The sequence below is a fragment of the Pleurodeles waltl genome, chromosome 7, assembly GCF_031143425.1.
Source record: "Pleurodeles waltl isolate 20211129_DDA chromosome 7, aPleWal1.hap1.20221129, whole genome shotgun sequence".
Classification (NCBI taxonomy): domain Eukaryota; kingdom Metazoa; phylum Chordata; class Amphibia; order Caudata; family Salamandridae; genus Pleurodeles; species Pleurodeles waltl.
The window spans coordinates 61,583,683-61,607,555 of NC_090446.1; the positions used below are offsets into that span (position 1 = coordinate 61,583,683).

At 47.0% G+C, this 23,873-nt stretch overlaps 1 protein-coding gene across 1 annotated transcript in view; it reads right to left on the bottom strand.

Annotated features, from left to right (window-relative positions):
• LOC138246802 (killer cell lectin-like receptor subfamily B member 1) overlaps positions 1–23,873 on the bottom strand; it is an 88,766-nt gene that overhangs the window by 42,194 nt on the left and 22,699 nt on the right. Inside the window, exon 3 of the mRNA XM_069201564.1 lies at positions 20,985–21,053. Within this exon, the coding sequence (XP_069057665.1) occupies positions 20,985–21,053 (69 nt within the window). The remainder of the gene's footprint in view (positions 1–20,984; positions 21,054–23,873) is intronic.

A 23,873-nucleotide genomic window follows, 5' to 3' on the forward strand; every position in this document is an offset into this window, starting at 1 on the left:
TCTCAAGGTCAGGTTGTGCAACATGCAACAATGATCTGGCACACCTTCTTGGGTGAGTAGTACAGTGATCTACCTGTCAGGTGGAGGCACCGGAATCTGGCCTTCAGGAGGCCAAAGGTTCTCTCAATTATCCTCCTTGTTCTCCCATGTGCCTCATTGTAACGTTCCTCTGCCCTTGTCCTGGCATTCCTCACTGGGGTCAGTAGCCATGAGAGGTTGGGGTAACCAGTCACCTGTAAATATTGAGGGATACCTGTTAGCCACACACTCCCCCTTAGGGCCAAACCCACACTCATATACCTACATCAACTGGGTGGGGACCATGGGCTCACCTAATAGCCACATCCGGTGCCTCTGGAGTTGAGACATCACATATGGGATGCTGCTATTCTTCAAGATAAATGCATCATGCACAGAGCCAGGATACTTGGCATTCACATAGGAGATGTACTGGCTATCCAAACACACCATCTGCACATTCATAGAGTGAAACCTTTTTCTATTCCTGAACACTTATTCATTTTTCCGGGGGGACTATAAATGCTATATGTGTTCCATCAATGGCAACAATGATGTTGGGATATGTTCCAGGGCATAAAAGTCAGCCTTCACTGTGGCCAAATCCTCCACCTGGGGGAATATGATGTAGCTGCGCATGTGTTTCAGCAGGGCAGACAACACTCTGGTCAGCACGTTGGAGAACATTGGCTGAGACCTCGCTGATACCATGGCCACTGTCGCTTGGAAGGAACCACTTGCCAGGAAATGGAGCACTGACATGACCTGCACTAGACGGGGGATACCTGTGGGCTGGCAGATAGCTGAAATCAGGTCTGGCTCAAATTGGGCACACAGCTCATGGATTGTTGCCCTATCAAGTCTGTAGGTCAGGATAATGTGCAGCTCCTCGATTGTTGCCAGGTTCACCAGGGGTATGTACACAGGAGATGTCTCCATCTCCTATTCATCCTCAGCGGTTGAACTCTAGGGTGAAAAACTGTGAGCAGAGGGTCATATTCACACATATGATAAAATAAAATGCATTTCTTCCTTTACAGAAAAAGTATGTGAATTCAAGAGTCAGTTGCTGTGCCAATGTCTGCTGTGACGCAGTTAGGTGCCATGGCCTGGGCCCTCCTGAAATGGCGGCTGCCTGACCTGTGAGGAGAGACAAGTGGAAATTAGGTAATTCCGCTGGCGTTGTGCGCTGTTGCGGTCAGTGGTCGATGACTGCTGCGCAACTTCGCATTGGTTATCATTGGGCCCTATGGGTTCTAGGAGCCAATGGCGATGTACGCCGGCGGTGCCGGTACGCACCGCCGCGGACGTGACCGCCATTTTCTATCTGTTCACTCACTTGCTACCTGACCTTTAACAGGAGAGGACCTACACTGCAAGTGCCGCTGTGACCTGTGCCCGGAAGCAACAATGGCTCAAGTGTCAGGGTAAAGGGCCCCCGCCTTCACTTCGGAGGAGTTGGAGAAACTGGTGGATGGGGTCCTACCCCAGTACACTTTACTCTATGGCCCTCCAGACAGACAGGTGAGTACACTGTTAGCATGATGCGTGGGCCATGAATGTAGGGATTTCTGTGTGTGTACGCCTCGTGTAGGGGGTGGCTGAGGGGTCATGGGCAGAGTGCTGCATGTCTGGTGGTCAAAGTCTGTGCATAAGGGGATGGGAGGGATATGGTGGGCCATGAGTGTAACAGTCCGGACGGTATAACCAATCCCTTTTCTGCTGTATTTTTTCTGCAGGTCAGCGCCCACCAGAAAAAGGGTATTTGGCGTGCCATCGCCAAGGAAGTGCGGACCCTGGGGGTCTTTGACAGACGGAGCAACCATTGCCGCAAACGGTGGGAGGTCCTGCGCCGCTGGCCAAGGAAGACGGCTGAGGCCCAGCTGGGGCTGGCCTCCCAACGAGGAAGGGGTGCCCATCGTACCCTGACCCCCCTGATGTTCTGCATCCTGGTCGTGGCCTATCTGGAGTTGGATGGGTGCTTGAAGGCATCACAGCAGCCACAGGGGGGTGAGTACAGATTCAGAATCATGACTTTGCGCGCATTTTACCTGGGCGGGGGATGTGGGCTGGGGGTGCCCCTATGCCAGGGTGAACTGTCAGGGTAGGTCCCTTGTTGGGCAGGCTGTAAAGCACTCCAACCCCAATAGTGTAAGTGGGCATCGACTACTGGGCAGGGTCCTGTTGGTTTCTGGTGTGTAGCTAATGGCGTTAGGCAATGTACCCCATGGGCTGGTGACTAGCATTGTAACTGGTAGTGCATGGCCTAGTGTATAGGGCTGATCCCTGTGCGTTGTGTATTCCAATGGTAGTGTTGTTGCTGGCATTGACCAAGTGTAACCTCTGTCTCCCCACCCCACTTTCTGTTTTGTCACCCTGTCCTTGTGTGCATTAGCATCATCTGGCAGAGGAGCAGAGGCACCGGCGATGGAGGGAGCTCCATCCCACATGGGCCTGGAGGCTGAATCCACCAACGGTGAGGGCACCAGTGGAACGGAGGGCGAGGGGAGCACCACGACGGAGACAGGAGGAGACACTACTGACAGTGACTCCTCCTTAGATGGAAGCTCCCTGGCGGTGGCGGACACCTCTGTGCCCACCCCAACAACAGGTACAGCGCCACCCCCGTACCAGCACCGCCCTCCCAGCAGCCCCTCAGCGTGTTTCCCGTGCTCGGTCACCCAGGAGGGTGAGCATCTCCTTTGCCCCAGGCACCTCAGGCCCTGCCTCAGTCAGCCCTGCTGCCTTCAATGAGGAGGCTACTGACCTCCTGAGATCCCTCACTGTTGGGCAGTCAACCATACAGAATGCCATCCAGGGTGTCGAAAGGCATTTGCAACAAACAAATGCATACCTGGAGGGCATTCATTCTGGCGTGGTGGCCCAACAGAGCGAATTCCAGGCTCTGGCCTCCGCACTGATGGCAGCCATTGTCCCTATCTCCAACCTCCCCCCTCTAACTTCCTCAACCCAGTCCCAATCCGCTCAACCCCAACCTATCCCAAGCACACCTTCAGACCAGCAATCACCCAAATCAACACACAGAAGTGGCTCAGGCAAACACAAGCACCACACTTCATCTCACAGTCACTCACACAAGCACCATCCTCATGCAGACACACCAACATCCACTGCCTCCATTGTGTCCCCCTCCTCATCCACCTCCCTCCCAGTAGCGTCTCCACTCACACCTGCAAGCACAACATCCTCATCCACTGCCTCCATCACCAGCACGCCTATCACTACACGCCCCTCACTGGCAGTCACCACTCCAACATCCATGCACATGTCCCCTTTGTCCTCTCCCACTGTGTCTGTGATCCCTCCTCCCAAAGTACACAAACGCAAGCACACACCCACCCAACAGCCATCCACCTCACAACGGCATCCAGCCCATGCACCTGCACCCAAACACAGCAAACTGATACCTCCTACAAGCACTCCCTCTTCCTCCACTCCCAAACCTTCACCCTCTTCCCGTCCCAATGTCCCCAAGAAACTTTTCCTCACCACCCTTGACCTCTTCGCTACCCCTCCCCCCATCCTTCACCTCGGGCCAGGGTGGCCAGAACCTAGCCCACCACCTCAGCCACCAAGTCCACGTCCGCTGTGGTTTCTGCAGCTGTGAGAGGCTCCAAGGAGGCACCTGTCAGCTCAGCCAGTGTGCCACCAACACCTGCCAAGGCCAAGAAGGTTCTGCCACCTGGCAAGGGCAAGAAGGGGACAGCATCCAGCAAGGAGAAGGAGGCACATGCAGGCCAGCAAGGGCAAGTCAAAGACTCCAGCTGGCAGAAGCAAGGAGGCACCACCATCTGCCAAGGGCAGGTAGAGGCACAGAACACCAGCCAGGGCACTTCAGCCGTCCAAGGCTGCAGGTGAAGGCCTGGAGGCTACCACCACAACCGCCAGCACCGCCACCTGCACTGCCGCAAGCAGCACCAGTGCCAGCACCGCCACCTGTGTAGTGGTGACTACATGGGCTGCAGTGGGTTCTGGCCCCTGCAAAAGCTGTTGTTGTGACACCCAAGTGAGAGACTGGGACCTTGTACTCCAAAACATCTGCATCACAGGGCGCAATGCCCCCTCCAGAGCCAGTGGAATAGGCATCCACTCAGCCCCTCATTGCCAGGATGAAGCACACTGGGCACAAAGCCCCTTCCAGAACCAGTGGAAGCAGCATCCACTCACCACCTCCTTGCGTGGATGAAGCACACTGGGCACAATGCCCCCCTCCAGAACCAGTGGAAGAAGGCATCCACTTGAGAGACTGTGACCTTGCACTCCCCAGGACCAAGCAGTGGGCAAACCACCAACTTGAGAGACTGTGGCCTTGCACTCCCCAGGACCAAGCAGTGGGCAAACCACCCACTTGAGATACTGTGGCTTTGCACTCTCCAGGAGGACCAAGCAGTGGGCAAACCACCCACTTGAGACACTGTGGCCTTGCTCTCCCCAGGACCAAGCAGTGGGAAAACCACCCACTTGAGACACTGTGGCCTTGCACTCCCCAGGGCCAAGCAGTGGGCAAACCACCCACTTGAGAGACTGTGGCCATGCACTCCCCAGGACCAAGCAGTGGGCAAACCACCCACTTGAGACACTATGACGTTGCCCTCCCCAGGACCAAGCAGTGGGCAAGCCACCCACTTGAGTGACTGTGGGGCAAACCACCCACTTGAGACACTGTGGCTTTGCACTCCCCAGGACCAAGCAGTGGGCAAACCACCCACTTGAGAGACTGTGGCCTTGCACTCCCCAGGACCGAGCAGTGGGAAAACCACTCACTTGAGAGACTGTGGCTTTGCACTCTCCGGGACCAAGCAGTGGGCAACCCACCTGAAAAAGACACCTTTCTGATCATCTTTTCCAAAGGCTTATTTCCAATAAGCAAAATGCTACCAACCGTGGCAGTTCCAGCAGCTAACTGTCACTGCTCACATCTCCACCTCCCAAACATTCCAACCCGTTGCTTAGCCATAGAAAAACATTCTACAACTTATCCCAACATATCTCCCTCCTCAAATAAAATACAGTAACAAATACCCATAATAGAAAGAATATGAAATAACAAATTAACAAAATATTGAATATGGTTGTAAAATTTCATTCCAACGGGATCCTTAGATAAAATTTAACGTTGCCTCAGACAACGTAATCCCTCAAATACTCTGGTATCTTCACAACTCTTTTTTCCTTTGCTTCCCACACCGTTCCCTTCCTTACTTTATCACGCACACTTTCCTTCCACCTTCTTAATTCTATCCCATTGCACTTCACCACACTATCCACATTCCATCTCTTCCCATCCTCCAAAACTACGCAATAACCACTTTCCTTCGTTACACGTTTTGGCATAGACCACTAGGACAAGCCTTTCTTCGTCTTTTCCCAATTCCTTGTCCTTACCCAATCACCTACTGCCAACTTGCGTTCCATCACGCCATCCAACCCTCTGCCTTCATACTTCTCTTTCCTCTCTGCGACCCAACTCATCAATCTTCTCTTATTCACCCTCTCCCTGCCAGCCTTGCCCATCCAACCTGGTACCGCTTCAGTACAAGGTTTCCTACCCTTTAACAACATAAATGGAGTCTCCATAGTAAGAGAATGTGGAGTGGTGCGATAACTCCCCAACATATCCTTGATTTCCTTCATCCAATTCAACCCATTTTGCACAGCCAGCTGAATGTTCTCCCCTAACACTCTGTTAAATGATTCCACTAAACCGTTCTCCCTGTGATGTGCAATGGTAGTCTTGATATGCCTAACTCCACAGCTCTCCAAATAATGTTCAAACACGCAAGACGTATATTGCGGACCATTGTCAGTCACCAACACTTCGGAATAACCTTTCCGCCTCCATATTTCTTCACAAATCTCAATGATCATTCCTGATCTAACATCACGCACTAAACTGACCTCTGGCCATTTAGAATGGTAATCCATCATCACGATGGCATAGGTTCTACCACATCCAACCGATTCAAATGGACCTTACACATCCATACCCACTTTCTGCCATGGCTCACACGGAAATGGTATGGGGATTACAGGAGTCCTTTTCCCAACATGTGTCTTATCACTGCATGCACAACACAAACAATTTCTAACAAACCTTTCAACTTCACGATCCATACCCAGTCACCAAAAATCCTCTCTAGCCTTCCTCATACCCGACATTCCACCATGTCCTTCATGCAAAATACCCAATACTTTCTCCCTCAACTTACTCAGTACAATTACTCTGTCACCCCTCCTCAGAATGTCGCTCTGTTCCAATAGCTCTGGCCATACACTCTTGAACTCAGATAACACACTTGCCATGACTTCCTTCAACTCCCACCAATGTTTATCCAAATTATTCTTTAACATTTGCATCTGTACATCCTCCCTCATCTCTGTTTTCCACGCACTTTCTTCTATAGCTTTTGTTTCAATAGCTTGTATGTCCGCCACTACCCAATCTTCATCTCTTTCACTCTCGACTCCTTCAATTGGTAGTCTTGATAAACAGTCAGCATTCACATTAGCTACGCCCGGCACATACTCAATCACAAAATCATATTCCTGCAGCCTATACAGCTATTTTGCAATTCGAGGAGACGCACTACTGGCACCTTTCGTCGTAAAGATGTCCACCAAGGGCTTATGGTCAGTTCGTAGTTCAAACCTTCTCCCCCAGACATAATTCCTAAAATGTTGGACCCCCCACCAACAAGCAAGAGCCTCCTTTTCAATTGCAGAGTATGTACATTCCATACCTCTAGGTGTTCTCGATGCAACACAATCACATGCTCGTTCCCTTTCCTAAATTGCATCAACACTGCGCCCAAGCCATACATGCAAGCATCCGTGGATATAATCGTACGGTCACTTGTTACGAAAGGTTTAAATTCCACTGCCTTGATAATACTGCCTTTTAACGCATCAAACGCTTGTTGACAGTTCACAGACCACTCAAATTTCTGATTCATCTTCATCAATGCCCGCAGTGGTTGAGCAAGTCAGCAAAGTTCTTTACAAACTTTGCAAAATATTCGGCCAGGCCCAAAAATTATCTCAACTGCTCCTTATCCACAGGGCTCGGCGCCTTTTCAATTGCCTCCATTAATCCAACTCTTGGCTTTATGCCATCCCCAGACACAGTATGACCCAGGTACTCTACAGCACTGCACTCAAACTTGCATTTATTCATCTCAACTGTCAAGCCAGCTTCTTCCAGAATCGAACATACCCTTCTTAACACAACGTTATGCTCTTCTACATTTCCTGCCCACACCAACACATCATCTTGAAAAAACTTTACATTCTTGATATCGCCCAATCAGCTCTGCATTACCCTCTGAAACACTGCTGAAGCAGATACCAACCCAAATGGCATTTGTAAAAATCTAAATGTTCCTTCAGGTGTAATAAAAGAGGTGAGATGCCTTGACTCTGGACGTAACAAAACTTTATGATACGCATTGGACAAATCCAGGGTGGAAAACACCTCCTTGAATGCTAGTCAACAACTCATTAATGTTAGGAATAGGATGTCTGTCAATCCATATCTCACTGTTCAAATCCTATAAGTCCACCCACATTCTTATTTTGCCATTGGGTTTCTGAGCCAACACCACTGGGCTCAACCATTCAGACGACTCCACTTCTTCTATCACCCCCAGCTGTAGTAATCTTGCTAACTCGGCCTTCAATGTATCCCTTAACACCAATGGTACCCCTCTCACTTCATGCACCTTAGGTACAGCACCTTCTCTTAAAAAAATCTTGTGTTGAAACGTTTGCCGACAACCCAACCTCTCTTTAAACAATTTCGGAAATTCCATCTTCCATCTCTTCGCTTTGGGATCATCCTGCAACACAGTCAAAACCTGTTCCCTGGTATTTGGATTTAACATAATATCCAAAGCCCTTTGCTCGTTCCACCCCAGCAAACATCTTCTATTCTCTACCACATACACACAACACATGATTTCACTCTGTTTAAAACCCACAGTTCCATGGAAACATCCCATAACGGGTACCTTGCTACCTCCATAATCAACTAAAACAACCTTGGAGATAGCTAGTTCCACTTTACACACTTTACACCATGTATCTTTATCAATAGGCGTATATGAGGAACAAGAATCTGCCCACATGGCAACGGACACACCATTCAAACTCACAACACATTTCGGGGGACTGTAACGATCATTGCCTACTAATAAGAAATTGTTCCTAAACAATTCTTCTTCTGGGGTGGCATCATTTAACATGAACGCTTGTATGCAATCACCATCTTCATCCGAAAACAATCTATCCCCCTTATTACCATTGTTCTGCAAGCAATCTCTACTTATCTTCTTACTCATACTTTTCTTCTGGATACATACTTTAGAAAAATGTCCCACCCTGTTACAATTGAAACATTTGACATTCACCGCTGGGCAATTCCCAGAGAATGCCAAATTTCTTGTACTACCGCATCTGTAACATTTTTTTTTCCTTCAATTTTACTGTCACTTTTACTACTCTTGAGTTAATCAACCTCCTGCACATTAATGTGCTCTGCGTCACCTTTTCCCAATTCTCTAATGTATCTTGCAGTGTCTTCAATACGTCGTGCAATGATAATCGCCTCCTCTAATGATGGATCCTTAAAGCTTAATTGCTTCTCCTGAACGTTTAAATATCTAGTGCAATTCATCAGTTGGTCACTAATTATCTCCTCGTGCAAATCCCTAAACTTGCAGGTAATTGCCAATGTCCGTAAGGCACTTACAAACTGATCAATCGATTCCTCTGGTGCTTGCATCCTAGAAAACAAATTGTGATGCTCTACCACAATGCTCACTATTTTGCTAAAATGATTTTCTAACGCCCCATGGCCCTAGTATAAACATCATTACCATCTACCTCTTCATCAGACCCTTCAACCTTACCATTCACAATAAAACTATCACATAGTAAAGTTTAACACCTTCCTGCCTTCCACTCCCAGATTATGTTTTATCAAAGCTAATTTCCGTTTAGCAGTGAAAATAGCTCCACCTAAAGCCTCCAGATAAGTTTCAAAAGCCTCATGCCAATCCTCCCATGGCATAATAGGTCCCCAGGTTGAGCTAAGAACTTGGGAGGAGGGGTTATTGATTGCATTGTGTCTGAATAAAATAACTAAACAAAATGTTATAACCACAAAGTTTCAATGTACATCCGACAGTTACAGCTGTGCCAGTTGATCAATTTCTTCACTTTTTTTACTGGACAGAATAGCCAAAACGACAGCACTTTCACTCTGGTGAAGCTTCCACACCAGTGAAGTCAGCCTCAATATTTCAGTGTACGAACACTTGTTTCTTTCCTTAGAGACGGTTGCCTCGGCAGCATGAAGCATAACCTTTTGACTTCGGTGAAGTTAGCATCAATATACGATCGCTCGTTCCTTTCTTTAAAGATGGTTGCCCTTGTTTCAGCAACGTGAAGCAACGCAACACTGATCACGTTGGGTGCCGTGGAAACGGCAATGTCGAGATGTGATATCAGTGCGTGAGCAACCAATGCCGAGGTGCGACGTCAGCACGTGAGCAACTCCTCCTCAGCTCCGTAAGGACACACCGGCAAAGAAGAGACCGGCGCAAGCTGTTTCACTACACGGGGCAACGGCTCCCATGCACGAGCCTGGGTGCAGCGCTGGTATCGCAATGGAGACCATACAAAGGTAAATAGTTTATGAAAATGCTGGCGCACGGCACACACAAATTCACGGTGTAGTTTTCTTTCGTAACAAAGTTTATGTGGAGACAACACCGCTATGATCGTCACTTAACAATAACACTGTTACAATCGTCTCTTTACAGCGGCGTGCGGCACACACAAGTTCACGGCGCAGTTTTTCTTTTTAAAACAAAGTTCATTTGGAGACAACACCGCTATGATAGTCACTTTACAATAACACTGTTACGATCACCGCTTTACACCACAATACCTCATCCTGATGTTCACCGCACGGGAACACCCAGCTTGTAGTTTCTTGTTCAGTGTGCTTCTCCTTACTCCTTACTCCCACGAACTCCTGCTGCCATGCATCTCCTCAACGAAATGTCCGGACCTCTCCTAGGTCCTCACCTAGACATACACCTTGATTCTTGGCCACAGCATGCAGAGGATGTCTTCACACAATGAGGCACGATGCGGCACACCCAGTGTCTTTTGAAACCGCAGCCTCCTGGAATCCTCTTCTACACAATGATGAGGTTGTCACTCTGCCAGAGTTGGTTACACGCAGTATCACATCCTCGTCACCACTGAAAAAGACACCTTTCTGATAACCTTTTCCAAAGGTTTATTTTCAATAAGCAAGATGCTACTAACCCTGGCAGTTCCAGCAGCTAACTGTCACTGCTCACAATTTCCACCTCCCAACCATTCCAACCCGTTGCTTAGCAATAGAAAAACATTCTACAACTTATCCCAACACCACCCACTTGAGAGACTGTGGCCTTGCACTCCCCAGGACCAAGCAGTGGGCAAACCACCCACTTGAGAGACTGTGAGGGTCATTCTGACCCTGGCGGCCGGTGGCCGCCAGGGCCACCGACCACGGGAGCACCGCCGACAGGCTGGCGGTGCTCCAATGAGCATTCTGACCGCGGCGGTTCAGCCGCGGTCAGAAGCGGAAAGTCAGCGGTCTCCCGCTGACTTTCCGCTGCTCATTGGAATCCTCCATGGCTGCGGAGCGCGCTCCGCAGCCATGAGTATTCTGACCCCCCCTACCGCCATCCAGTTCATGGCGGGAAAGCCGCCATGAACAGGATGGCGGTAGGGGGGGTCGCGGGGCCCCTGGGGGCCCCTGCCGTGCCCATGCCAATGGCATGGGCACGGCAGGGGCCCCCGTAAGAGGGCCCCAAAATGTATTTCACTGTCTGCCTTGCAGACAGTGAAATACGCGACGGGTGCAGTAGCACCCGTCGCACCTTCCCACTCCGCCGGCTCGATTACGAGCCGGCATCCTCGTGGGAAGGTCGTTTTCCCCTGGGCTGGCGGGCGGTTTAACTGGAACCGCTCGCCAGCCCAGGGGAAAACTCGTAATACCCGCCGCGGTCTTTTGACCGCGGCGCGGTAATTTGGAGGGCGGGATCCTGGCGGGCGGCCTCTGCCGCCCGCCAGGGTCATAATGAGGCCCTGTGTCTTTGCGCTCCCCAGGACCAAGCAGTGGGCAACCCACCCACTTGCAAGACTGTGGCCTTGCACTCCCCAGGACCAAGCAGTGGGCATGGAGCCTGTAGGAAAGTACCATCTTGCCTGGCATGTTACCCCCATTTTTACATGTATGTCAGTTTGTTTTTGCCTGCCTCACTGGGATCCTGCTAGCCAGGACCCCATTGCTCATAGTTTGTGGCCTGAATGTGTAATCATGTGTAGTGACTAACTGTGTCACTGAGGCTCTGCTAATCAGAACCTCGGTGCTTATGCTCTCTCTGCCTTTATATTTGTCACTATAGGCTAGGCACCACTTTTACCAATTTCAATTGGCATACTGAAACACCCTTTTAATTCCCTAGTATATGGTACTGAGGTACCCAGGGTACTGGGGGTCCAGGAGGCCCCTATGGGCTGCAGCATTTCTTTTGCCACCCATAGGGAGCTCAGACAAACCTTTACACAGGACTGCCATTGCAGCCGAGTGAAATAACACACACGTTATTTCACTGCCATTTTCACTGCACCCAAGTAACTTATAAGTCACCTATATGTCTAACCTTCACTTGCTGAAGGTTAGGTGGAAAGTTACTAAGTGTGTGGGTACCTTGCACTAGCAAAGGTGCCCCTAGATAGTTCAGGGCCATTTCCCCGGACTTTGTGAGTGTGGGGACACCATTACACACGTGCACTACATATAGGTTAATACCTATATGTAGCTTCACAATGGTAACTCCGAATATGGCCGTGTAACATGTCCAAGATCATGGAATTGTCCCCCCATTCCAAATCTGGTATTGGGGAGCCAATTCCATGCAACTTGGGGGCTCCACTATGGACCCCCAGTACTGCCACACCAGCTCTCTGGGGTTTTCTCTGCAGCTACTGCTGCTCCTACCCCACAGACAGGGTTCAGCCCTCCTGGGGTCTGGGCAGCCCAGTCCCAGGAAGGTAGAAGAAAGAATTTCCTCTGAGAGAGGGTGTTACACCCTCTCCCTTTGAAAATAGGTGTTAAAGGCTGGGAGGGGTAGCCTCTCCCAGCCTCTGGAAAAGCTTTGAAGGGCACAGATGGTGCCCTCCTTGCATAAACCAGTCTACACTGGTTTAGGGAACCCCCAGTCCCTGCTCTGGTGCAAAACTGGACAAAGGAAAGGAGAGTGACCATTCCCCTGTCCATAACCACCCCAATGGTGGTGCCCAGAGCTCCTCCAGTGTGTCCCAGACCTCTGCCATCTTGTTTCCAGAGGTGTGAGGGTACTCTGGAGGCCTCTGAGTGGCCACTGCCCGCAGGTGACATCAGAGACCCCTCCTAATAGGTGCATATCTGACTAGGTGGCCAATCCTCCTCTGAGGGCTATTTAGGGTCTCTCCAGTGGGCTTTTCCTCAGATGACGATTGCAAGAACTCATCAGGGTTCCTCTGCACTTCTCTCTTCGACTTCTGCCTAAGATCGACCGCTGACTGCTCCAGGATGCCTGCAAAAGTGCAGCAAAATAGCAAGAAGACTACCAGCGACATTGTAGCGCTTATTCCCAGCGGCTTTCTCAACTGTTTCCTGGTGGTGCATGCTCTGGGGGCTGCCTGCCTTCACCCTGCACTGGAAGCCATAAAGGAATCTCCTGTGGGTCGATGGAATCTTCCCCCTGCTCCAGCAGGCACCTAACTTCAGCTTCACTGGTACTCTGGGACCCCTCTCATCCTGACGAGTGTGGCCCCTGGAACACAGGTGGTGGACCCAAGTGACCCAGACTGTCCAGTGGTCCAAATGTCTACATTTGGAGGAGGTAAGTCATTGCCTCCCCTCTCCAGGCAGTAATCCTGTGCAACATGTGATCTGCAGCTACAAGGGATTCTGTGCACATTTCCAAGAAATCCTGCATGCACAGCTGAGCCTAGGACCCCAGCACTCTGTCCTGCGATGCTCAGCTCCCTGAGTTGATCTCCGGTGTCGTGAGACCTCCTTTTGCAGTGTTGAGATGACCGCCATGTTCAGACTTCTTGAACACATGTTCAAGGACTTCTGCCGGTGCTTCCTGCCAGTGCGTGGGCTCTCTACGTTGCCAAGGGCCCCCTCTGTCTCCTCTCCCAAGTGGCAACATCCTTGTCCTTCCGGTGCCCGGGCAGCACTCTTTTTCTCCAACCGCGACTCTTGCAGCTAGCAAGGCTTGTTTGTGGTATTTTGCCAAGAAAACACTTCTGCTTCCTCAAGCATGTTGTGGGACATCTTCTGCACAAAGAAGAACTTCCTACCTCATTTCATTGTTGTAGAATCTTCAGCTTCTTCCAACTGGAGGCAGCCACTTTGCACCTTCATCCGGGGTTTAGTGGGCTCCTGCCCCCCTGGACACTTTTGCGACTCTTGGACTTGGTCCCCTTCCTTTGCAGGTCCTCAGGTCCAGGAATCTGTCTTCAGTGCTTTGCAATCTGTTGTGGTCTTTGCAAAGTCCTTTATCATGACTTTAGTGTGTTTCCGGGGAAATAATAGTGCTTTACTCCTACTTTACAGGATCTTGGGGTGGGACATTTTGGACACCCTTAGTGTTTTCTTACACTCCCAGTCATGCTCTACACACTACACTAGCCTAAGGGTCCATTTGTGGTTCGCATTCCACTTTCTTAGTATATGGTTTTTGTTGCCCCTAGGCCTATTGCATCCTATTGTATTCTACAGTGTTTACACTACTTTCTGACTGTTTTACTTACCTGATTTGGTTTGTTGTGTATATTTTGTGTATGTTACTTACCTCCTAAGGGAGTATATCATCTGAGATATTTTTGGCACATTGTCACTAAAATAAAGTACCTTTCTTTTTAATAACACTGAGTTTTGTCTTTCTTATGATATAGTACCTATATGATATAAGTGGTATTGCATGAGCTTTGCATGTCTCCTAGTTCAGCCTTGGCTTCTCTGCTATAGCTACCTCTATCAGCCTAAGCTGCTAGAACACTACTACTCTACTAGTAAGGGATAACTGGACCTGGCACAAGGTGTAAGTGCCATTGGTACCCACTACAAGCCAGGCCAGCCTCCTACAGAGCCCCCTCAAGGAGCAGTGGCATTGTACCATCTTCCAGCTGAAGTGCCCCCCCATTTCCCGTCCCCTGAGGTGTCTGTGTGTTTTCGACCTGATGCCCTTGCAGTGTTCTCTCTGTATTGAGGCAGGAGTCAAGTGTGGGCTTGGCCTATGTGGGCCACGGACATTTTTGATTGGGCATTGTCCCGCCTTTTGTATATATTGTAAATACTGTTTTTGATTTATGAACGTATTTCTAAGTATTCCTAATATTATACTAATTTGACTCCATTCCTTTTTTCCTTGCATTATTCCTGAGAGTTACGGGGTGTATATGTAATGTTGTTGCATGTGTCTGTGTGTATGGTGTTGGGGGTGAGGGTGGGGTCAGGGGTGTTGTGTGTGTGTGTGTCACTCTCTTTTTCCCCCCCCCCTCCCTTGTGTGCTATGTGCAGTACTCATTGTGGTCGTCGTCGCCGGCGTTGGTGCTCCTGGTGTATGAGAAGATACACTAGCATGGGGAAAACCTGCAGCTCAGGCTCCATGGAGTCCTGGTTCTTCCTTGAGTGTCGAGAGGTGAGTCGTTTCCCTTCAGAATACTGTTTCCGCCATGCTTTTGATGGCGTTGGAACCATTCCGGAAAAGCTGGCGGATGGGCGGGTTGTAATGCTGTGGGCGGTACATTGTCTTCAGCCTGACTGTTGGCGGTTACCATCGCAGTGTTTGTTGCTACCGCTGTGGCGGTCAGAGTGTTAAAGTGGCTGCATGTGTTGGCGGTTTCTGCCGTGGCCATGATTCATTTTTTTTTTACTGCCGGCCTTTTGGGGGTGTTACCGCCGCTTTAACACCGACCGACAGGGTTGTAATGAGGTCCTGTATGTCTTTCCATGCTAATGCAAGATGGTGGGGGTCTTCATAATCATGACTCTCGTCTTTACAATTCTATTTCTTGCACTGTTCATTTTCCTAATCATTGCAGCCCATGCAATTTACTGCATTGTATTAAATAAAAACTGTTGAAACATTACTGCATCTTCGTTATTGCCTGTGTTTGGTTGAGACATGATATATATGTGAAAAAGGGGTAATCTCTGTTTAACCACAACACTCCCTGAGATGTCATACTTCTGAGTCCATGCGTTACAGCTGCCACAAATCACCTTTAACTGTTTGGGTTATTGGTGCGGTACTGCTAGTGAGCCGGAAGGGTTAGGACTACAGTTTGACTTGTTGTAGGGTAGGCATAGTTGCCTACAAACATAAGTACTGTCATCCTTGAACCAGCAGTCTTGCACAGAACAAGAGTCCAAACTATGACACAGATGCGTCCAGTGTGTCAATGTGAATAAGTTGTGTTTCTTTCAAAATCCACCAATGGACAGTGGTTTATTGCTTGGCAGACTGCAAACCGCTGTGGTTCAGACTACCATTGGCTGGTGGAAGTGAGAGGGCCGCCACAGTGGCTGTGTTCTTCTAATTTGCTCGGTGGTTGGTTGCGGGGCTAGTGGGAAGGGAAGTTGAACCACCATTGTCCCGACCACCGTGCTGCTGGTGGTCGGCCATTTTTGGTTGGCGGTGGGGAGGTCTTGCCTATGTAACTTGTAATAGGGCAGTGTGGAAGACAGACAACGTGGCCTTTTTTTTTAGGTCACCAACATGGCAGTCTTGACCGGCACTTGGCAAACTCATACTGAGGCCCTATATCTCTATCGACTCCCATCCTGATCATAAACTGCTACAATTTGTTTCTATTTACCGGGTCAAAGGGCTAGGTAAGGTCCATGAAAACCAGGTGAATGGAACTGAGGAGGGCAATAGTATATAGACCATATATAAATTCAGGCATTGGTCCTCCGTGGACCTACCTGAGTGAAAACCATATTGGAATCTGCTAAAATATTCTTCTCTTCAGCCCAATGCTCAACCCTGTCAAAAATAACACGTCTTAACACCTTCACCACAGAATTTAGAAGAGAGATAGGCCTATTACAATGCACACTATCCCTAGCCCCCTTCTTAAATATGGGCAAAATAATAGAAGAAGCCCAGGTATGTAGAGGGCACTCACTTACTGAGGTATTTAACACTGATGTCAGAACAGAAGCCCATACTTTAACATAGTTAATGAATAGATTAGGAGGAATTCCATCAGGCCCAGGTGCCTTGTTCGTGGTCAAACTCACTATTGCGCTTTCTACCTTCTCCTGGCAAAAACATAAATTGGAGGCTCCCTCACCCAAGGGCTCCATACCTTGAACACCACCATCAATAGATGACTTATAAGCTCGTTCAAAGTATGTTACCCAGCTATCCTCAGTGATGTGAGACGTAATGGAGGCAACCATATCTGTTGCCAAAAACGGGCTGTTCAGTACACTCCAAAATGTAAAGCTAATTTTCATCCAGCATGATGCTAAAAGATCCCCCCAGGCAGCATCCTTTAAAATGTTGTTCTTCTGGGTTAATTCTAACCTATGCAGTTTTTGGCACCTCCTGACAAGATCCAAATCCTTTGGCTTGAGGTTCATCACCCCCTTAAGATTCCTAAGTGCCTTAGAACAGCCTTTATCAAACTATTTGGGCACATTGGATGTATGTAAAGTTGTCCCCCCTCCAAGAAGGCAGATTTGATATCAGAGATCAAGGCAAAGGCCCCCAATATGTCTCCAGGGAAGGAGGTACCACATTTACAAATGCCATTTTTACTCATATATACTTCAAGCTAAAAATAAACATTTATATAAAGTTAAGTAATTTCAACATTTTTTATAATTTATTAATGAAAAGATGTACAGTATGTAGCATGTTGTTTGACTACAATTTTCAATTTCTTTTGTTTACTGTTGTTCATTTTTTTAAACATTTTATGCCTTTTTATATATATTGTTTCATTATTATTTAAACATACATTTTGACAGTACATATTAAATAAAGATATATATTTTATATTATTATTTAATTTATACTTTACAATTTTTTACATTGAATTACAACATTTTTCAACATGCTTTACAGGTTTGATAACTTTTATTAACTTTTTTATATCTTTTTTCAGCATGTTTCAATATTTCCCATTGATTTCAAAGGAGAGATAGTCTTTTTAGTTTCATTTAATGGATTTGTTACTGCTACCTTCTACTGTGCCACCTATTTGTGTTACTTTTAGTCAACCAACTATTTACTAGTTGTTGACACAGCTCTGTAAGGCAAATATTGATCATGCATTCCTTCAAAATTAGGTTGTACAACTCAGTAAAATCATCCAATTTACTGCCCTTCACTCAGCCCTTCAGTGGCATGCTGGCATAATCTACGAAGTCCACTTAGTAATGGTTTGGGAGGGTTTGGGGGTTTATGACTGTCCCTGAATCTCCGATGGTACTTCTCAGTGGCCAGCCTAAATTTAGCAACACCTAAATGGGCATGTCTTATGTAGGCATGTGTTCCCACAAATTACTTCACCTGTATTCCTCTAGGACCTTAGGTATCCTGAGAGCAAATTCAAATGCAGCTAACTAATTGTCTGTATCATCTTCACATAGTAGGACACTAGCTCCTTGAGTATGCAGACTCTCATCTCTCCAGCAGACATGATAGGTACACTGCTACCGTCACTGCTGGGCCCTGAAGATTGCCTTTCCTTTAGCTCCAGCTCCCTCATGTTCCAACAGTATTTTCTGTCAATCGAAGCCCTCTCAGCCTTTTTCTCTGCCAAGGTCCTCTGAGCCTCAGCCTTCTTCTCCGGCAGGACCTCTCAGCACCAGACTTCTTTTCCTCAAACTCCACTTATAGTTTGGCCAACTGCATCTTGGGCTTTCTCACCTCCCTCCTTTCCTTCAACTGCTCTGGCGACAGGTTCGTGGAAGACACACTGCTCCCTGCCTCACGCTGGGGATACTGTTTCTACTTTGGGGGACAGCTGGTCTCTCCCTGCAACACAGAGCCCCTCTTTGGGACCTGATTCTCTTCTCAATCAAGTCCATCTCCTCCTCCGCAGGGTCATCCTCTACTGTTTGTGCCTGCAACCTCTTAAATTCCTAATAGGCCAGGAGGGCTATCTGTAGATTCCCTTTGGAAGCTTAGGGCACTTTAATTTAGGAAAGAAAGAATAATGGAAAATTAAGAAGAATTTAAAATCCTTGAGTTGCCATCAAACTATTTAACTGGGATTTTATGTAACACAAATGACTGCATGGCACTGCACAAAAACAAATCCTGATTCACACCACTGAATGCCAAAATGGTAATTTGGGTTGATGGTTGAGTAGTGTGTGGCCCCTAGTCAAGCCACAGCCACAATCCCTTGCAGGGTAAACCCAAAAATGTCACTAAATTAACCTGTGGTTAACCCTGGGTAGCTTGGCACAGAAAGAAATCAGGATAAATGTAGAGGTAATGTGTAAAGTATTTATGCAGCACACAAACAGTAATAAAGTGAAAGTACAATACAAGAAAGATTCCACACCAATTTAGGCAAATTGAGCACATTTTGGTAAACCATTTAACACTAAAACAACACACATCCAATCAGTAGAACCGGAGTCAAGAAGTTTTACATTTTTGATGAAAATTAGTGCCTAAAAGATCAAAGTGCAGACATCTAATCATGGAAGACCAGGCCAAAGTCGAAAAATATGACTGACTGCGAAAGAGCATGTTTTCGATACAAGCAGTGGCTTGGGCTCAGTCGCTGTTTTCTTTCAGACTTAGAGGAAATTTTGAGAAAAATGTTCTGGGAAGATAAATTTCAGTTGGGGCATGCAGCAGGGGGTGTCCGAGGAGGAATTGCCAGCGTCAGGAGGCCTTGAGTTAAAGCTGCAGGGAACATTTCTATGTTCAGACTTAGGGCCTGATTTCCTAAAGGAAATAATGGGATTTATATTTCAGTGAATGGGAAATCCATCACCGTTGTGATGGAGTAACCCATCTTCCCAAATCTAAATCAGGCCCTAAGTCTCTTTTTAGGAAGTCAAAAAACTCCAGTGGGACTAGGCAGAGGGCTGTAGCCAAAGACAGTACTCCAGGGCTGGATCCTCCTTTGTTGAAGGACGACTGAACTGGATATGCTGCTGCAGGGAAGAACAGAGCAAGAAAAGCTGCACAGTCAATGTGACCAGAAATGCACCTTGGGTGGATAGGCAAGCAGGTTGGTGATGGTCTCCTGCTGGTTCTCAGAGCAAGTTTTGGACAAAACATTTCTACGTCCTCATTTTGGGGATTTGTCCATCTGGGCACTGTTAGCACCTCAATCATGGGTCCAGGACTAGTAGAACACCACTTGGGCATTCAAGACTCACTCAGGCTGGGTCCAGGTGAGGATTCAATATGATGGGAGCCTTCTGTGTCCCTCTGGTTTTGAACAGGAGGCCAGCAAATTCACTGTAGGAGTCACTCTGGCAGCCCTGGGTTCAGGTGAGGATTCAGGGTGCAACAGCACTCAAAGGGTTCAAGGCAGGTTTCAGGCAACAAAGTAGTCATTCCAGGTAAAACAAAGCAGTCATGTAGAGTGCTCAGCAGGTAACAGCAGCAGGCAGTCCTCCTGCATGTCAAGGAGTGAACTGAAGACTTGGTGTCCGAGGTCCTATTTTTATATGCTAGTGTCCTACTTCTGGAAGGTGGGAGAAGCTTCTAGACAGGGTCTTTGATGTGCATGGAATTTCCTGAGTTCCCTGCCCTGGCTCCATGCTGGGTGCAATGAAAATGTGGAGATGATAGGTCCTTTATGTGAAGGCAGAGCCTATTTACTTGCCAGTGGGGCTGTGCAAAGCTCCACCACCCGCATCCTGCCAGCAGATGGCGAATTCAGCCACAATAAATCCCTCTGTTGTGTGACAGTCTAGAAGGATTTACAAAGTCTGTCAGTTATACCTAGTCATGTGACCCAACACAGGTTGCCGGCACAAAAGGGCTAAAGGCAGGAAAATACTAACTTTCTAAAAGCTGCATTTTTCAAAATTATAATCAAAACCCCGACTTCACCATTAAATAGGGTTTTTCATTAGAATTCCAAAGACAACAAACATGAAATAGGTTCTTGGTCCCAATTGCAAATAACAGCTTATCAAATGTGAAAAGGAATCTCCATTGTTATCCTATCGCAGGGATAGGCTTCACAGCAGTGATACATAAATTTAGGATTTATCCACTTCCAGGACATGCAAAACTAAAGTGTTCATGCCCAACCTTTCATTTACAAGGCACCCTGCCGTTTGGGCTACCTAGAGACGTCCTTAGGTGTGACTTATATGTAATAAAAGAGGAGGTTGGGGCTTGGCAGCGGGGTTTTATTGCTAAGTTGACATAGCAGTTTGAACCTGCATTCAGGCTGCAGTGACAGGCCTGGGACATCTTTTAAGTTGCTGCTTAAGTGGGTGCCACAATAAGTGCTGCAGGCCCACTAGTGGCTTTTAATTTACAGGCCCAATGTATACGATATACCACTCCACAAGGAACTTATAGGTACATTAAATATGCCAATTGGGTATTCACCAATTTAACCCTGTTTTAGAGGAGTGAGCACAAGTACTTTAGAAATGGTTAGCAGCTGTAAAGTACAGAGAGTCCTAAGACCCACAAAAATATGTCCAGCAAAAAGGGAGGCAGAGAGGCAAACAGTTTGCGGGAAGTTTGTCCTGGGGCTGACAGCTCATCAAGGTCCTGTTAACATCTCTTAGTGGATACTGCATCCATTAAATAATAATTCAAAGGTGTTAAATAAATTAGTCTGTCATGTAAATAAAATCCAAATGAGTTAAAACTTGTTACCCGAGTTGCCTGTTGAGTTCTTCCATTTACATTCTTTTACAGCGCTCTTCTTGTGTAACCCGTGAGCTGCTGCAAGAGAAACATAGAGTTAGAGCAGGCAGTAACAATTAGAGTGGACAGTATATTTATATGTGCAAGGTAGTTCAAATGTAGAAAAGCATTCTTCATCATAAATAGTACTTTTGATACCACTTGTGCAGCAACTGACCGTTCACATCTTCTTTAGCTACAACATTCATCACTTTGTTATGCTTCATGGTCCATTGTGTTTTGGAGCTTACCCAGATGACTTCAAAACATCATAAGTCAATGTATCAAAGGTTTTTTTCCAAACATTGCTTTGGTTTAGTCTTGATATACTTTGGCCATTGGCCAAACAAATGAAGTGCAAAGGAAGGACAAAAGGCATTTCTCCACAGACACAGAGCCTCACCTAAGACAAAGTCTCAGCCTAATTTAAGTGCCCAAGATGCCTCTTCCTAAGGTTGGCAATGCCCTGCACGGCACCTGCCGTCTCAGAAAATACTGAGAATGACTTTGGCACTAAATCAGGATCGAGAGCTGCCTAAAATAATAGCAGAGTCCTACTCAAGTATTGGTCGAGATAGCTTAGGGGCCAGACCACAAAAAACACAATTTCAGGGTAAATCAAACAAAGATACCCCCAAGCAAGCACCTGAGGGTAATAAGAAACACTAGGATAAAAAACAACAAACTCCTAAGAAAGAGAGGGGAGAATCTCTGCGTATGGAGACGCCACAAAATAGGCATAATCTCAGAAATAGAGATAATATAAAAACACCTGATAGATATCAATATACTGATACACGCCAATCTTGTTCTTTTCAGGACTTATTGGAAAAAAGAAATAAGACAGGTGGCCGATCAGAGCGAAGAACAGAGTACGTGAAACCGAGACAGGAATCACAACGCTCTTCGGAGGTTTCTGTTAAAAATGAAGAGAAACCCGCCCAACAAAAACAACAATTTAGAAAGAAAAAGGTGGCAGCAGTCGCAGTTCGACATGCCACACAGGAAGAGGGTCCTCTTGAAGAACAAGAATTGGGCTCTAGCCTTGCTAGACAGCGCAGCAGAGGTCACAATAGTTTGCCGGAATCTTCTAGAGCATCTGGAGGTGAAAGCAACTGATAACTTTATACAAGTAGAAACTGCGGACACGCGTGGCTCCACGCCTGATAGGGTGTACAAAGTAACACTACAGTTAGAAGGAGACATTGAACGCACAATAGACGCAATCTTTTGGGATCGCATAGTAAAATTATATGATGTCTTGTTGGCCGAACAAGATTGGCCACCTGACTTTGTCCGTACCTGCCCATATGGAGAAGATGTCATTGAGCCTTCTTTCTCGCCCCTTGTTCCAGAGGAACTCGCTGAATGCTATTCCATTAAATCGGCTTTGGCACAAGCACCTGCATTATACAGAAATCACGTGGGATGGCATAAAGAATCCCCCTACCATGTATTCCCAATTAAAAACGAACCTCAGCCACAACCGCAGAATCCTATAAAACATGAAGCCAAAGCACCAGTGAGAGAAATACTAACGCAATTAGAGTACCAGGGTGTGATTGAACCCTTTGTCTCACCAATGAATAACCCATTATTCCCCGTAGCTAATCAAGACCATTCATACAGAATAGTCTTAGACTTCAGACATTTAAACAGTCATACACATACTCATGCTATCCAAAACACGCATAGCACTGCACTAATGAACAACATAATACGTAAAAAAGCACAAAACAACATTAGATATCTCTAATGGGTTTTTCTTCCAGAATATAGCGCCTGAGAGTAGAGACTTAACAAGTTTCAGCGCACTAGGCTCCCAGAAAAAATTCTGTCGTTTACCTCAGGGGTATAAGAACAGCCCAGGACTGTTCGCAGCTCATGTCACTGCTATTTTGCACGAGATTGACCCTGAAGCATTGTCCTATGTAGAATCGAATGGCTGACTGAAGTCTTGCATTCACTACCGCTAAGAAAGACCTCTTTTATGCCATTGAAGCATTTGTACGAGAAGGGAAGCTCACACACCTCATGAATGTAACTATCTCCCAGTTTTTCATATCTGCCTACCGGAATGTGTTTTAAACAGGAGGTGAATTGTAGTGTGGAAATAGGCAGATTAATAATCGCATGTATTAACCACTCAGCCAATGGTATTTCAGCCACAGTAAAATTCAACTTTTCTAATTTCTCAATGTTAAGCATGACATAAGTTGCTTCTTTCTTAGCCTTAGTTGTTGTTGTTGTGTTAGATTAAAAGAAGAAAATATCTCCGTTGCACTGACGTGCTGCCATGGAACGCGACCCGCCTTCAATGTTTTGAAGCGTCCAACCCAACTGCATAATGGACCTGATCTGACTCTGTCCCTGGTGTAAAGAAGACATATATGATTGTATAATGTCTATAGCAGAAGAGACAATATTATTAATGGTATATATCTGGTCGGACAAAGTGTTAATCCCATTATCCACAACAGCTAATGCCTTTTTAAAATATTCCTGGTCTGTTTGCCATAACCGGGCAGCAGCATCTTGTTGGGAAAGTTTCCAAATCTCATTGTATACTGCATTTAAGAAATGCTTCTTACGTGGTGTTTTAGAGCCTGACAAGAAATCCTATAAGTCAGTGGAGTTAGACAAGAGATTGAGGTGTTCTCTAACTGCGTTTAGTGAGGATGATTTTAGCCACTGCTGGCATAATTTTCCCACACTATATGTTGTAATTATGATCTGCATGCTCTGGTGACATATAGCGAGGGTCTGGCCTACTCATCCTAAAACCCTCCGAGGAGGTCATAAAACGTTGATGACACCCATTGTTATCTATTGGCTACAATACCCACCCACCTGGACGTG